Below are 15,325 nucleotides of genomic sequence, written 5' to 3' on the forward strand. Positions count from 1 at the left end.
TTCTATCAGAGAAGAATTTAACCTACTGACAGGCGTCTCTCAGGAGAACGGGATGGGGCAGGATTTCGGTGCCCCTCGAGGTCTCCCTGCCGCCCAAATTCGTATGAGCCCGCAGTGCTGGCACATCACCGAGACCTCCTTGCTGCTGCTCCTGAGCAACGCCAAACCCATAACCGCAACGACTGACACACATGAATAACACCTTTCCTTGCAAAATGCTTTCCCGAGGTGATTTCCTGATTTAATTTACCGTGGGCTCCCCTTTCTTTGTGTTCCTTCAGGGAGAGCTGGGCTTGCCGGGTCCACCTGGACTGGATGGTGAAAAGGTGCGTGGGGCATGGCTGGCGCGAGTGAGACCTCGCAGGAGCCGAGTTAAAAAGGAGTTTACTTGTGTGTCCGTGAGAGCTGTCACGGAAAAAGCAAATTTTTCAGCTGAAAAGCAAATCTCAGGTTGCCAGGAGCAAGCTCTGCCCCGTAACGTTCAGGGACATCTCCTTGAATGAACCACCCGCCACTTTCAGCCCTGCCACGAGCATGCAGATGCTGCCTGTGGCCACATCTGCCGAGCGAAAGGGGCTCCTTCTACGAGTGGTTCATCAGACACCGTCTCAAATTCTGTTGTAAACCTTCCTGATCCTACACGGCTGCAGTCCCTGATACGGCCCAGCCAAACTCTGCTGCGCCCGCAAAACTGGCGTTTATAAGTTTTAACATTAAAACATGTTTTCGTGAGCTCACGCCGCGATACGGAGAGAAACAGCAGAAAGGCAGAAACGGCTGGTGTGGGGCTTTTTTTTTTTTAACAGTTTTCTCCTAAGCAAGTTGTTTTCTGTAAACTTCCAGGGTCCCAAAGGAGCGAAAGGTGACCAGGGCAGCGCAGGGATCACGGGACAGAAAGGAGAGACGGGAGAAATGGGCTTATCGGGTCCGCCGGTATGTCCCTCTGTCCCTATACGTCTGCTGCTCGGTCCTTTAACGCACTGATTTCTGCAAATGCTCGGTATGTGGCCGCGTTTGCTGATCTAAGCAGTGGCCTGTCTATGCTGCAGTACTGTGGAGCTGGAGGATGCAGGAGCTTTGAATTTTCTTTGCTAATGATGATGATAACGGCTTATTCAGAAGGCGATCGAAACCAGTAGCAAGGAGGAGAAAAATCTTTGCTCAGAGTCCCCTGGGGATGAACACGAGCTTTGCTTGAGCCAAGGCTGGAGTTTGGGGGAAGACAAATGTGTTTTTCTCTCGTTTTTGCTTTCCTGGAAGATGCGCCACATCAGCGTTACCTTTTTATCCTTTAGGGAGCAGAAGGGCCAAAAGGGGACAAAGGAGAAAAAGGAGACACTGGGTCACCGTGTTTGCAGAATAATCACGTAAGATCTTGGCACCGTAAAGCCTCTTCCACGACATGGGGTCAGGTGAAATCGGGGTGTGCAGGCTGGAGCCGCCGCTTCCGTATCCCTCAGCGTAGCGGAGCAAAACCCAACTGTTTTCTACAGGAACTTCCAGATAGATCTAAACGGGGTTTATTCGTTAGGGAAGAACACGCCGCACACTCGGCACTACAATGTTACTGTAGATTTTTGCATGGATGGTTGAGATATTTGATGCTGCTGTTATAATTACGTTTTGTTCCAAAAACATACTGGATTCCTTGCAGTTTTATAGGATTTCTGCATCCTTTTTTCCTTATTCCTGCTTTTTTCTTTTTTTTTTCCTTTTAGCAAAAATGGTGGGGTTTGATAGTTTTTTTATTAATGACGTGAGAGCTCTAATTTTGTTCCGTGGTGGGTTGGGGTTCTTTTGTTGTTGTTTTGGGTTTTTTAAATCAAAAAGACTAGTTTCTTCCAATCTGTGCAGAAAATGGCATCATTTTCCCTTACATCCATTTTGCGACTGTCAAATACACTGAGTTGCATGGATCACGCCTCTCATTATAGAGAGTAGCACGATTCATGTGCTTAGTAAGACTCATTTATTTATAAATCCTACAAGCAACCCTTTGATTAGCAGATATTTTGATTAAAGCCATTAAATCAGAGGGCATTAAACCATGATTCTGGGCTGTGTGAGGTTTCCATTGCCGAACCCTCTTCTCTCTGTGCCCAGCCTCGTTAACATGCTGTTTAATTCCCCCCTGCAGATCATACCTGAACCCGGACCCCCCGGATTACCCGGCCCTATGGTAGGACTCTGGAAAGCGGCTCGTGCAATTGAGCGTTGCTGCAGATTTGTTACGCGTGTGATTAGTTAAGGACGAGGGTGGTTTGCTCTGTTTAATCGTTGCGGGCTGCGGTGAATCTGGGGAAGAAAATCAGGGCAGAGCTACAGTGTTGGGTGCTGTCTTCAGAGAGATGGAAGTACCTGATTTAGGAGAGTACACCGGCATTTGTGGCACGTTTTGCAAATAACCAAGTTGTTCCTTGGGATGGGGAAAAGATAAAACCTTATGGGATGGGAAAACCTGTTCCCCCTGTGACGGTGTCTCTGTTCCCACAAATTTGCCCAAGTCGGTAAGTTTTTTGGCATCAGCTGCAGCGGGAGAGGATGTGGGCAGCGATGAACACACAGAGCATTTCTGATGCAGACGTCTGAGGTGTTCGGTACCGACAATGCTCCAAAAGGCTGAGGAGCTGTCAAGGGCATCGGGAAGGTCTGGATGCCTCTGCTGCGTCCAAGATGCACCTTGAGAGACCGCGCTCCGAACCCGGGCGGGTCTCCAAGCGGTGTTTCTAACCCGGGAAGCGTCCGCAGCCCTGCCTGGGCTCAGAGGGCCGTGCTGGCAGGGTGCTGCCCTCCGGGGCTTGCCGTCACTTGCTTCAGCAAAGCTCTTGCGGGGCTCTTGCTCCCCAAAGCTCGTATTGCAGAGCTTTATTGCCGCATCTTACGCCAAGCGGTCGTTTTCAGTTCCTCTTCTCCCTGATCTGACGTCGGAGAACCAAATGAACTGCCACCTGTCTTGGAAAGAAATATTTGGCTGTCGTCAGCCCATAATTTGAGCAAGAAATGGTTTGGGAAGCAAACTTTGGGGTTTGTTTTTAAATTCTGTTTTTTTCAAATGCATCATTGTCTTTCCCACAGGGTCCTCCAGGAATCCAGGGGCCTAAAGTAAGTCAGTAAGTTAAATGTCACCCACTGTTCCTAAGCTGCCAGTGCATTATTTACAGGCTCACAAAGGCCTGTCAGCTCCAGGGAGTGATTTTTTTGTCACTATTTGTGACAACGCATCCCTTGGTCGCGCTGTTCAGTAGTTGACGTTTTGGAAAACAAGCCATTTTTCCTTCCAAACACATTTACGATCTTAAATCCTCCTCCAGTATGGAGTCCTGAGGGCCAGTGGCAGATGTGAGTCGGGGTTTCCAAACCCACAGGCTTAAACCTTTATTTTCAACTATTTTCTTATATGATCTGGTCAAGAGGAAAGCGTTAACGGCGGCGCGGGTATGGGCATCCCAGAGATGCGGCAGGAGGCGGCGGATGCGCGGGGTGGCTGTCCCGGGCAGTGCTGCCAGGTCTCCTCGGTTGATGCTGTTTGATTTACGCAGGGCTCGGACGGTGCAAAGGGAGAAAAAGGCGATAGCGGCGAGAAGGGGGACCACGGCGACGCTGGACCCACTGTGAGTCGTTTTCCTGTATCTCATCTCTGGCTGTCGACAAAAACCTGCCTTACGGCAACTATCCCAATGCCTCGTTTCTCTTCTTCCTTTAGGGTCTCCCCGGTGCTCCAGGACTCATCGGTTTACCCGGTACCAAAGGAGAGAAGGTAAACATCGGTTTGGGAAAGGAGCGGTGACATTGTGGTGTAATCCTAAAATCGGGGCTGATAAAATCCCTGCTGCGGTGGGTCCTGCCAGAGCTGCGGAGCCGGCTTACTGGCACTGTCCCGACGCGTGGCGAGGCTGTGCTGTCACTACCGTAGTATTTTACTAACTGGATACAAGTTTGCCTGCAACAGCAAACTCAATACGGCATGTCTTAATTTTTATTTTTACAACTGCAGGGAAAGCCGGGGGAGCCAGGATTGGATGTGAGTATGGGAAAACATTAATGGATATGTAGAAATATGAAACAACATGTATGTAAAGGCCATCAAATTGCTCGACACTGTTGGAAAAATACGTAGCTAACACCGTGTAGACTACTGTCCCTTAAACACGGTGCCCACGGAACAATGTCTGTAGGAAAGGGCTGAATTCAGGGCAGTTGCCAGACTACTTCCACTGCACAGCGATAACTGCTCAGCTGAAGATGCTGTGGGGGTTTCCCTTCCCAGCTGAGAATATTTGTATTGGATTCAGTGAAGGAAAAATCTCCAATAGATGTAAAGTTGCTGGGGTAGGTTAAGCACTAGCTTTTCCAAGAAATTGCAGAGATACCAAGTCAAGGGGAAGAAAATGTTATATTCTTCACTGTGGGAGGATGGGTTGATCGCTGGAGGTTGCTTCTGTTGAACTGAGATTGTGGGACATCTGCACGCTAAACCTACAAACTGTTGGGTTTTTTTTCTTCCCCCTCCCATCTAAAAATTGTCCTGATAGGGTTTCCCAGGTCTCAGGGGCGAGAAAGGAGAGAGAAGTGAAAGAGGCGAGAAGGTGAGCGCATTATGGCTGTAGAGATGCTTGTGGGGGCAGGACTGGCCGCTCTTCTCGGCAGGCAGCGATGCTTGCCCTGGGTGCTCGTTCCCCCTCCAGCCTGGCAGCGTTTCTCGGGTCGCTGCTGCAAGGCCTTTTCTGTGGCATGAGTATTTTCACCGCCCCGGTGTAGGGCAGGACATGCGGTTAATTCCTACCCCCTTGGAAGTGCTTTCCCAAGCCTGTCCCCTCCCCAGCACAACCGCTGTGGGGAGCTGGAGCAGCCTGACAGCTCCGGGTTGTAAAGAATTGCTAGTTTTGGTTTATAGACCTTGAAAATGGCTCCAAGTCAAAGGCTTTGTTACAGGGATCCTTAAATAAATGGGTGCCCAGCCGGAGGCAGGAGCCCAGCTGCGCGCAGGGCAGTGGCTGGAAGCTGGTGCTCCCACTTACTGTCAGATACCAACCTGGTTTCTAGCAGAAACTGGTCAGTCTGTTGTAAAATTATCTATTAAAATATCTCTACCCAGCTTTAACGGAAGATTTTCACAGTGATTTAATTACTCAGCTGAGGTTACGCCTAGTGCAAACGTGCCTACCCGGGGTGAGGTGTGGGACTCCGCAAGTGCTGTGCGAGTTAAAGCCAAGGTGTTTCCCCTGCTGTTCCTGATAGTTTTCCTGTTGCACTGACAGGGTGAGAGAGGAATACCGGGGAGAAAAGGAGCCAAAGGGCAGAAGGGGGAACCAGGCCCTCCCGGACTGGATCAGCCTTGTCCCGTGGTACGTCTTTTATTTCACTCGTTCTAAGCGTCCGTTGCTGGGACTGAAAGGGGACACGGCTTTGCAGCCAGGGAAAGGGAGGGAGGATTTGGTAGTTCTTTATTTCGCAGTAAATCAGAGCAGATGGTTATTGTTTTCTCACTTTTCTTAATGGTTTGTTTTATCTGCGTGGCTGGAAGTTCACTGCTCGCTGTAAGGGCTCCTCTCCGGCCAGATGGGAGCAAGCCACAGCAGTAAAAATAAAGAATCTTTGTGTGAAGACCTTCTTATTGTAGTCGGGAACAATGGGCTTCAGTAATGCTCTTTGGGAGATAAGTGTGCCCTGGTGAAGCTGCCGGCCTGGCTTTTGAGTACGTTTGAAATCGGGGCGTAACTCGGCGCGGCGGATGGGAGGCGATTCGCAAACAAGGGCAGCTCCATCCCTTCGCCTCCGCAAACCGAGCGAGGGATGAGCCTGGCTCTAGCTCTGCTGTGCCGGGAGGCGGGTCGGGGTTGATAGCATCTCAGTTCTGCCGAAGAAAAGCCATGTATGAGCTGGAGCTCCCCAGGCTGCCAAGTGCCTCTGGGAGAAGAGACCTCCCGTGTTTCCCCGCCTGAGATAGCAGCTCGCGGCTCAGATCTGTCCTTTCTCAGACGCATCCCGGGCCGTCGCCCTGCAGCGTGTACACAGAGAGGCTTTCCAGGAAACCTCCTGGGTGTGTGAGCCTGACGAAGGTGGATCTCCCAAGTCCACTTCCAGGGCCTCTCATTCCTTTGATAGGGTCCAGAAAAAAAAAAATCTATACTGGTTTGTTAGAAGTTTTTTGGCCTGGTAAAATTTACCTCCTTTTCTTTACTATTTTTCATATAAAGACTAAAACCAGAGAGATTCCTTCCCTAAAGAACTTTGAGGCTGCAGGATGAGACAGTGATTTGCATCAACTATTGAACTAAAACTACTTAAATGTAGGTGTTAGCCCCTAGTTCAGCTGCACCTAACTAGGAGTGCCACGTACCTGCTCCAACATGCTCCAAAAAAGCCGTTTCTTTTCTAAATGTGTGACTTTTTCTCACCCTGCCTGCACAGCTCTGGCACTCAGAGCTGTTGTATAGCTCCACTATACCAGCAAAAAGCTCCTTCCATCAATACGCTTTATTTTGCTGGGTGATTGAATGTGAGCTACAATAATTTTTGCATTTCTGATGATCACCCTTCCTCCCTCAACATGCTGGATGATTAACGCCTCATCTTTTTTGCTGCGCCGCTGCAAACGTGAATCTCTGGTTTGTGTATAGAAGATCTTTCCCAGATGACAGACTATGTGTCTGTGAATTCCCTACCATAAAACCCGCTGACTTGCTGTGTCATCAGAAACGGGGGTGTAAAGCTCTGGACCCATCCTCCTCTGCCGAAACACGGGTGTCCCTTTGAGTAACTCCCGTGTCTTTTATCATTCTCAACAAACAGTTATTTTTTCAAACAGGGAGACCGTAGCATTGCAGGCACCAAAAGGGACCCAGGTTTACCAGGCCTGGACGGGGCGAGCGTGCCCTGCCCGCTGGTACAGTATCTGCTCCCTTTCTTTCTTGCATGGCTTGTGTGTGGTTCTGCTGTGGCCAAGCCCTGTCCCCAGGAGCGAATCCCTCCAGGGAGAGGAAGGACACAAGGCAGCAGAGCTGGAACAAGATGTTTCACTGCGGAATTCAGGGAAGGATGCCAAGGTGTCGGCCGTGCCGCCTTCCTCCTGGTTAAAATGACTTTAGATAAGGAGCGTAAGCGACGGGAGGATCACGTAGGGCATGCTTGCTCCTTACGGTAACAGATGCTAAAAATTAGTTCTGGTTTCTCTCGGCACCTATGGCTCAGTTTGGTTCCCCTCATGCCTGTGGTGCCACAGCCCTGTGAATCCGGTTCCCAGCTGGGTTTTGGAAAGCTTTCCTCATGTGAAGGGCCAGGTCTGCGGAGCGGGCTCACCGGCGCTCTGGGCATTAGAAGGGCATTTGCTGCGTCAGCACGTAGCTCTGCGCCGCAGAGCTCAGGTTGAAGTCCAGCGGTTATGCAGGAAGGTTCGTGCTCTGCTCCCCGAACGGGCTCTGCATGACTAGCTAAAAGAGGTCATTGTTTTATTTTCATTTTTTTAACCATGGAAAATGCTGCATGTTAGATGATTTGCAGTTGTCTTCAGAGAAACAAAAGGGCAGTAAGCTGTCTCTCTTTCAAAAAGTTAAATTACTTTCATATGTGTCAAAGAAACCCAATTACTAGCAGCAGGCCTGCTTCAGCTCTTCGTATTTACTCCCCAGAGATGTTTTATTTACTGAGTATCTATATAGAAAACACAAGACCCATCTGTAGTAAAGGCATTGTAAACTGCAGTAGGTGGCTTCTCCAACACGTAACTACTACATGACTAGTTAGTAAAGCACTTGCACGTCTTCCCGCTTACGTATGCAAGGGATAGTTGCATGTTGGCTGAGAGTGTTGTCTTCGTTCTCCACCGCACGGTGCAGCGGAGGCTTGCTGGGTTCTCGGCTTCCTGCCTTTCTGTCCAGGAGCATGAGCGTGAGCCTTACGCACAGGTTGCAAAGCTCTTTTTAAATTGACAAGTCATTTTGGAATCACTTGAGTGAAACATGGTAGAAAGGCATGGAGTTTTATGATTGCCAAAGTAAGTATTTTGAGAAGCAGCCCAGGGCAACAATCAGCCCCATGACCATCGGTGTTAGGATGCACTTTTAACAGCAGGTCAGGATGTCTCAAGGTCGAACAACTGCTCTGCGCCCTGTCCCCTTTACCCTTCACCCCCAGGAAATTCCAGCAAGTGTACAAGTCACACTTTTTTTTTGGTTATGAATAGTTATGGACCAAAATACTTACTGGTGTCAGCACAAAAATGTGTATGTTTTCTAACTATTGTTATAGGAAAGCATGTAAAAATAACTTGACCTGTTACACTACAAGTAGCTGGAGAGGGTAACCTTACTTCACTGCATCTGTTTTATTGGGCACAGGCTATTTTACATATAAAATCAATACAGAATACAAAAAATGTGATGACTGACATTTACAGTAAAAAATGTAAAAATGCATTTTGACCTATATTTGCACTAGCAGTTATCTCCACTGCATACACATCCTCGTGGCTTCCGACCCCTAGTTAATTTGGAGGTGGCTCTGAGGGAAGGATCAGTGCATGTGTGCTCTCTGTAGCTCTACATGCATAAATTCATGCAATGAGAGATCCAAGAGCCTTTAAAAAATCCAGCATCAGAAAAGGCGGCTGAAGTCAGCTATTTCTTGTAAAGAATCTTGAAAGAGTCGGTCATACATAGTCCATTCCTCTTCTAAGGGGCTCCTTCCTTTTCGGTGTTTTCCTCTGGGTAAGGAAGCTCTTCTGGCTTTCTGATTTCTGTACGTTTCTTGTATCTCCATCAGAAAAAGGCAAATATTTTCCCTCCCTTTGCATAGTCCACAACTCATCCTATTTCAATCAGTTCAGCAACTCAAGATTTCTTAAAGAAACTAAGTACTGCAGGATCGAATTTAACACAATTAGGGTATCATCCGGGGAAAAAAAATTACATCACCGCCCCCAAACTGAAAAAAGCATTAACAAAAAACACATTTCTAAATCATGCTTTCCATGTATATGTCCGATTGCAAAAGCCGCTCCCTTACAAAGCAGATTATGAAGTTAATTAACTGTGTTCCAAATTTTTGTATTTGTTCACATTTTCTTTTTTGTTTAAAGGAAAAAGAAAGCGTAGATTTTTTTTTTTTACCCTGGGGTATATTCAGTTTTGTGTTGTGCGTGACACACGGATTACATTGCCTGCATATTTATTTTTGTGCATATACAGTAAATGGGGTTTGCACGGTAATTAACGGTGCTGCTAAACCTTTCGTTGTTGTTAAGATTGAGCTTCGGGTTTTGAGGTCTGACACTTAAGTCACTGTCAACAGAAATTAAATCTGTAAATTCAATTTTGCAGGGACCAGACGGACTGCCAGTAGCAGGATGTTGGCATAAGGTACAGTAATAATAATAATTGTATATCCTTGAGCAGGTCGTGGGTAATTTTGTTTGCTGCATGGTGATTGTTTGCGCTGCTGCACATCCTTTAAGCAACAGACATAATGTCATGCCTTGGGAAAGCAGGATTCCATCTAGCTTCACGTCTTGTTCCCCACAGCTGTAGACTGGTGCTAGAACACTGCTCCAAGAACTTGCTAAGCGTGAAAAATCTTTCTCGCTGTCAGCAGCAATGCCTTTTTTCCGGCTTGCTCAGGCTAGGCTTTTATTATGGCCCAGGCAGTTTGGGAACCACTCATGCAAAGACTGCACCACTCTGCAAAACGTGCTCATGCGACTTACACAGCCTATACCTTCTAGCTGAGACTTTTACAGGGGGTTACCTTATTGTCCCAGTTACAAAACATTTATTTCCAAAGAATTCTCTGCCATTGTAATTATAACCCACAGCCACTACGCCGCTTCGGTGCTCGAATCGGTACGTCTGGGTGGAGGTGGTCAGGTTAATTCGTAGTGTCTCGCCCACCCAGAACAGCCAGGGGTTGTAAGTGCTGAAGGCAGCCCAGGAGAATGAGACGTGTCCCCTCACAGGACGAGGATTTGATCCAGACTTGGAGGAGGATGCTGTAACCTCATTCTCCGACAAGGCTGTGACACTGAAGCTGGGTGGAATTACTAACCCAGTTTCAAACATGTGGTATGTGGACACAGTTTGAGTTAATACCAAGCATGTTGCAAACCCTCTGTTAGAATGTGAGCACGCCCTTAGCATATAAAAGTTTTTAATTCTGTGGTAAGTCATTTGGACGTACTGTTAATTTTAAAAGAAATGTGAATGCCAATCCTTACAATACTAACAAGAAGATTAGTAAATGTAACGAATGGAACATTTCTCTCTGATTAAAATGTTTTGTCTGTGTGTTCTTTTTCAGTGATCTCTAAGCATGAAGCACAATATGTAAATAATGTGATATATTTTGATCTTTTTAATTTTTGTATAAAAAAAGGAAAAAAAACCCTTTCAACAGTAATATATTGACCTTTTTTTATACTGGATTCTGTCATTTATGGACTTTGAAAATACTGTAAAGCTCCCAAACCCGTAAGATACGCATGATAACATCAGGATTTGATAGAAAGTACCAATGACAGCAGCTGGGAATGAACGGTATTCACTGCTAATGTTGCTGCGTGAACTAACAGTACTAAGACAGCGTGTTGCCTTGTGTGCCTTACCCCATGAAGGAGGGAGAACTCCCTATCCTAATTCGGCTCTCAACTCTGTATTTGCATTGCACATGCACATTAAAAGGGTGAAAAAACCTGGCTGAAAACAAAGAAGAAAAAAAAGATGCAGCCCTAGAAGCGAAAGAAGCTGCTGTACACCGTCTGGTCAAACAAGAGAAGGACTTGCTACTTGCCGAGGAAACAAAGCCAAGCTCCATTCATTGCTACCTGCTGTTGGTGTGATGGAAATAGCAATTCTTTGGCTAGGCAGAACAACATTGACAACCTCTGGTTATTTCCACTACTGTCAAGAAATTCTTTTTTTCTCAAGCAGAAGCACCTCTGGGTCCTGTTCTGGGGTCTGTGGCTGAAGATGTGCAAGCGCTTCGTTACCGTGGAACCCAAATTCCCCAAGAAACCTCCACTGCAGAATTTCGAATCACAAAAACATAGTACTTCATAGTGTAGAGAGCTGCAGGACAGGGAGGGCTCTGCTGAAGCGTTTTCCTAAACAACAGAGCACATAATGGGAGTTTGGAGTATTTAATTGTCTTGGTTTGTAGGGTTCATTTGCATTTGATTTTTCATGGTTTACCTGGTTTTAACTGTAAACTCTGTAACTCTGCACACTCCTCTTGTCCTCTCCCTTCTCTCTCCTTTTTTGGTCTCTTTCTCTAAATTATCTCACCTCAGGCACATCTCATGCAGAGCAGGATAATGAATAAAAGGAGAATTATGATTTTGAGATCTGCATATGGCATTAAGTGAGATCAATTAAAAATTTGCAAACTATTCCATTGTTCACATTTTTAAAGATTTTGGAAAAAACAGAGATTGTGCAGTAAAAAGCCATGAAAAATTGTTTCAGGGAGGAAGAGAAAGACTTACAGCCAAGTCTGTTCAGCTTACAATGAAGATCAAGAGGCAATCAGATTCCTTTATACGGAGGAGATGCTTTATATTAACAAGTTCTTAAATTGAACAGAGAAAGATGTACAAATATTCATCCAACAAGTGGAATTGAAGCTACACAAAATCAAATAAAGCCAGCCATGGATTTTTAATGGTGAGACTAGTTAATCCTAACCAGACCAGTGATGCAATCACTTTAATGCCTTTTTGATTTAACAGATAATTTCTGGAGGAAATACTTTAGCCCAATACAAGTTGCTAGGCTCTGTGTAGGAGTCTTAGGTGAAATTAAGAGCCTGACCACGGTATCAAACCAGCTGATGTAAGGGCTCATTGTGGCCTTGATCTTAAGAGAATACAGTAGGGAGTCCTATTTGGTGTATTCAGTAGATATGAACCCTCTGTTAGATCCTTGTTCCACTGCCATTTCTTACGGCAGCTACTTCCAGAGAGGAATTGAGAGAGGCGTGGGACCGCCCAGGGGCAATCTGCCTTGTACAAGCTGACCTAGCGCTAAGGTACTTCTTGCTCTAATATTCTGAAGAACAGTAGGAACATGCTCAGTGCTCCACGCAGGTAGGGTGATGTTTGACTGTGATATCTGACTGGGTCCTAGCTGTCCTTGAGATTATCCTTTCAGTCAGCTGGGAGCGGCCTTGATTTTAAGAGAATACAGTAGGGAGTCGTATCTGGTGTATTCAGTAGATCTGAACCCTCTGTTAGATCCTTGTTCCACTGCATTTCTTACGGCAGCTACTTCCAGAGAGGAATTGAGAGAGGCGTGGGACCGCCCAGGGGCAATCTGCCTTGTACAAGCTGACCTAGCGCTAAGGTACTTCTTGCTCTAATAGTCTGAAGAACAGTAGGAACATGCTCAGTGCTCCACGCAGGTAGGGTGATGTTTGACTGTGATATCTGACTGGGTCCTAGCTGTCCTTGAGATTATCCTTTCAGTCAGCTGGGAGCATTTGTTCTCTGCTGGTGAATGGCTGTCTAGCTTGGTAGATGTGGACACAGAAGACTTATGGCTGTAGGCAGTAAACTTTTGTCTTTGTTAGCTGCTTAGGGTCTACACCTACGCGTTGCTTGCTTTATGGCTGTACTTTGCATCTTTACCAGTTACTGACCATTTTCTTGGTCATCACATAGATTAAATCCATGTAAATTCAGATCAACTAACAAATCAAGAAACAAGAATTATGTAACTCAAAACAGCAATGAAAATGCATTTTATTTACTTCCATTCCATGTTGTTAGCTACCACTTTTGGTGTAGGGGTTTTTAAAGGCATCAGGAGCAGCTGAACAAGCTCCCACTGGCTTTTAGTGCTTTTGAAAAACCCCTTTTACTGTCCCAAATTAAAGCTAAAAATCTTCTTCTGTGGAAGGTTGAAGGCAAATCTCTCATTGATGTCACCGGGAAGAAGATCTGCAATTGTTCCCTTAATGTACAGTTGCTCTTCCCATCTCCCCCAGTTACCTCCAAACTAAAAGCAATTCACTACTCCAAACCACACCGTGGGCTTCTACACTCAAAATCCTGCACGTGTCCTGTTCATGGAACATCTACTGCTATCAATGAGAGTTCAGTCCCCAGAATGACTGCAGAAAGCACAAGAATCTGGAAGTGTCCACAAACAATCTACAATGCAGATAGAAAAGTCTTGTTTTACATACGCTGGCAAAAACTAAACAGCTTTCTATCTAGCTCCTACTTGAAGAAGTTTGATATCACTGAAGCTACAAGACAAGCTAACCTCCAAAGCTTATGAAATTATATTAAAATTTATATTTTCTCTGAGGAAATACCCCGAAGTCCTATTATCTTCAGGTAAACAAGTCAGTATTCCGTCTTCAACTTGTGGAATATCCAGTGCTTGTAGGCATCAACTGTGACCACTGCCAGGCCTGCAAAACATTGATACAGAATACCAGAATAGTGCTTTACCTATTGCTCTAACCGCTCTGCATGGCAGCCTTCCCCCTCCCAACAGAGCCTCTGTTGCCACAGAACCCAAGACATTTCTCATAATGGAAGACGAGAGCTCATTTTGAGTCGACTAAACCTCTTCACCGGGGTTGTTCTTCCCCATCCCCGAGGCACAGCCTGACCACTCACAGCATTTCCATGCCAGTCAAGGAGGAAGGCTAGAATTATCTTCCTAGCACAGGACCGCGGCTGGTATCCATACTCATCAGTGCTACTGCCTCAGCTGCCAAACCCTTTAGTGATCATCTTTGAAAATTCCCAGGTAAATGCCCTCTCTGCATAGGTTTATTCTGCATCCTGAATATGGCGAGTCCAGCACATATGAAGGAGATCCATCTATGCACCTGCAGCAAGTCTGCCATGTTCTGTTCAGGACAGCCGATTTACTGCACGTGTACACATCAGCAGCCGGCATGCAGTAACTTCCCTGGACTTCTGCCACTCTTATGTCCATCAGAAATGCTGGCAGGTACGGATCCTGCTGTATACGGCACCTATTGCCACTTCAGCTACGAGGAACTAACCAGTAGAGATCTCCAAGGATCTGCTGGTGGTACATCTACTTTACCAAGCCCTTCTGTCGCCAAAGCAGCCGAGACCTGTGCAAAGCAGAGGTCCCAGGAACAGAGCGAAGTACAGATCCCCGGGCGAGGCTGCTGCGGTTGTGACCTGCACTTGAAGTCCTTCCTGGTCCTCAGCTGAGATCAGTGCATTCAGCCTTTATATTCTGAACTCGGTGTTCCTTATCGATCGTATCATGCAGATCAATGGACGGTATTAGAGGAGCTGTTGATTTTTGTATCGATCGCACAGCGTCTGAGAGGAAATCTGTTTAGATTTCCATGTGCTTTCCACGCTCACGTATTTAGACGAGGAGGTTGTTAAATGCTAAATTGTTTCACAGCAGTCGTGACCTTATTGGGAAGAGTTAAAAAAAATATGCTTTGCTCAGTAAATTCATGCCAAATCAGTTGATTATTTTCTCCTTCCATATGAAAATGTTTATGTGGGTCTCTTTGAATACTTTGAGTGTGCAAATTGCTCAGTAAGATAAATTATACTTTTAGGTAGTAGTGGCAGACTCGCTCAAAACTCAGTAATCATCTCAGCCTCTCATAAAGCGTAGTGGTTTTTTTCCCCTAGGAAACCGCTCTCTTTTTCTCTGGTCTGAGAGAATGTAAGATTGTTTTACAGGAATTTAGAAACGCACCTAAATGTTACCACTAGATGTCAGTAGCAATAGAGATGATTGACAGAGAGGCTGCTAATGCTTATGACATGTAGGTCAGTCTGAGACTGAGCACTTGATTCATCTTGGTCACTAAAATATTATGTTAGCTTCATGGGTTCATCAATAGACATTTTGGATAACACGCTTAAGTTACTGATCTTGGGGGAATCTGCAGCCCAGACAAATTTGTATTTTATCTTTGTTTTCTAGTTTACAAGACAAAATTCTTTAGTCTAATTTAACCGACCACGAAAGCATGGTGATTTCCATTATGTCAAGGTAACCATGTCTGCCTGCTGCCCAGGAGCAGAGGACAAGCAGAGTTCTTTAAAGGCTTGTTCTATTTAAAATTGTAGCTAACAAGCATCTTCCCAGTTACTACCAACATCCTCTCCCTAACATGCTGTAGCCTAACCAATTTTGGAAGCAAAGTTTGCAAACTGGGTCTGTGAAGGTACGAGGACTCACTTGAAAGCCCCGAACGCTTCCCAGTCACGCAGCTCTGCAGGCAGGGCTGCCTCGCCACCGCCCGTGGCGAACGCGCTGCGCGACTAACGCCAGAGCTGCTGCTCGCTGTGCTCGCTGAGCACCCTGGTGCTCCAGGGTGG

The 15,325-nt window shown here is 46.2% G+C and overlaps 1 protein-coding gene across 1 annotated transcript in view; it reads left to right on the forward strand.

Moving 5' to 3' along the window:
- The window catches only part of COL23A1 (collagen, type XXIII, alpha 1), a 17,949-nt gene extending 7,253 nt beyond the window's left edge, over positions 1-10,696 (forward strand). The window contains exons 10-21 of the mRNA XM_010284192.1: positions 282-326; positions 844-933; positions 1,296-1,367; positions 2,138-2,179; positions 3,076-3,102; positions 3,540-3,611; positions 3,704-3,757; positions 3,995-4,021; positions 4,533-4,586; positions 5,259-5,345; positions 9,318-9,356; positions 10,291-10,696. Coding sequence (XP_010282494.1) covers positions 282-326; positions 844-933; positions 1,296-1,367; positions 2,138-2,179; positions 3,076-3,102; positions 3,540-3,611; positions 3,704-3,757; positions 3,995-4,021; positions 4,533-4,586; positions 5,259-5,345; positions 9,318-9,356; positions 10,291-10,293 — 612 coding nt within the window. The 3' untranslated portion in view covers positions 10,294-10,696. The remainder of the gene's footprint in view (positions 1-281; positions 327-843; positions 934-1,295; positions 1,368-2,137; positions 2,180-3,075; positions 3,103-3,539; positions 3,612-3,703; positions 3,758-3,994; positions 4,022-4,532; positions 4,587-5,258; positions 5,346-9,317; positions 9,357-10,290) is intronic.
- The last annotated feature ends 4,629 nt before the right edge of the window (positions 10,697-15,325 follow it).

The sequence above is a fragment of the Phaethon lepturus genome, unplaced genomic scaffold (assembly GCF_000687285.1).
Source record: "Phaethon lepturus isolate BGI_N335 unplaced genomic scaffold, ASM68728v1 scaffold27793, whole genome shotgun sequence".
NCBI classification, from domain to species: Eukaryota; Metazoa; Chordata; class Aves; order Phaethontiformes; family Phaethontidae; genus Phaethon; species Phaethon lepturus.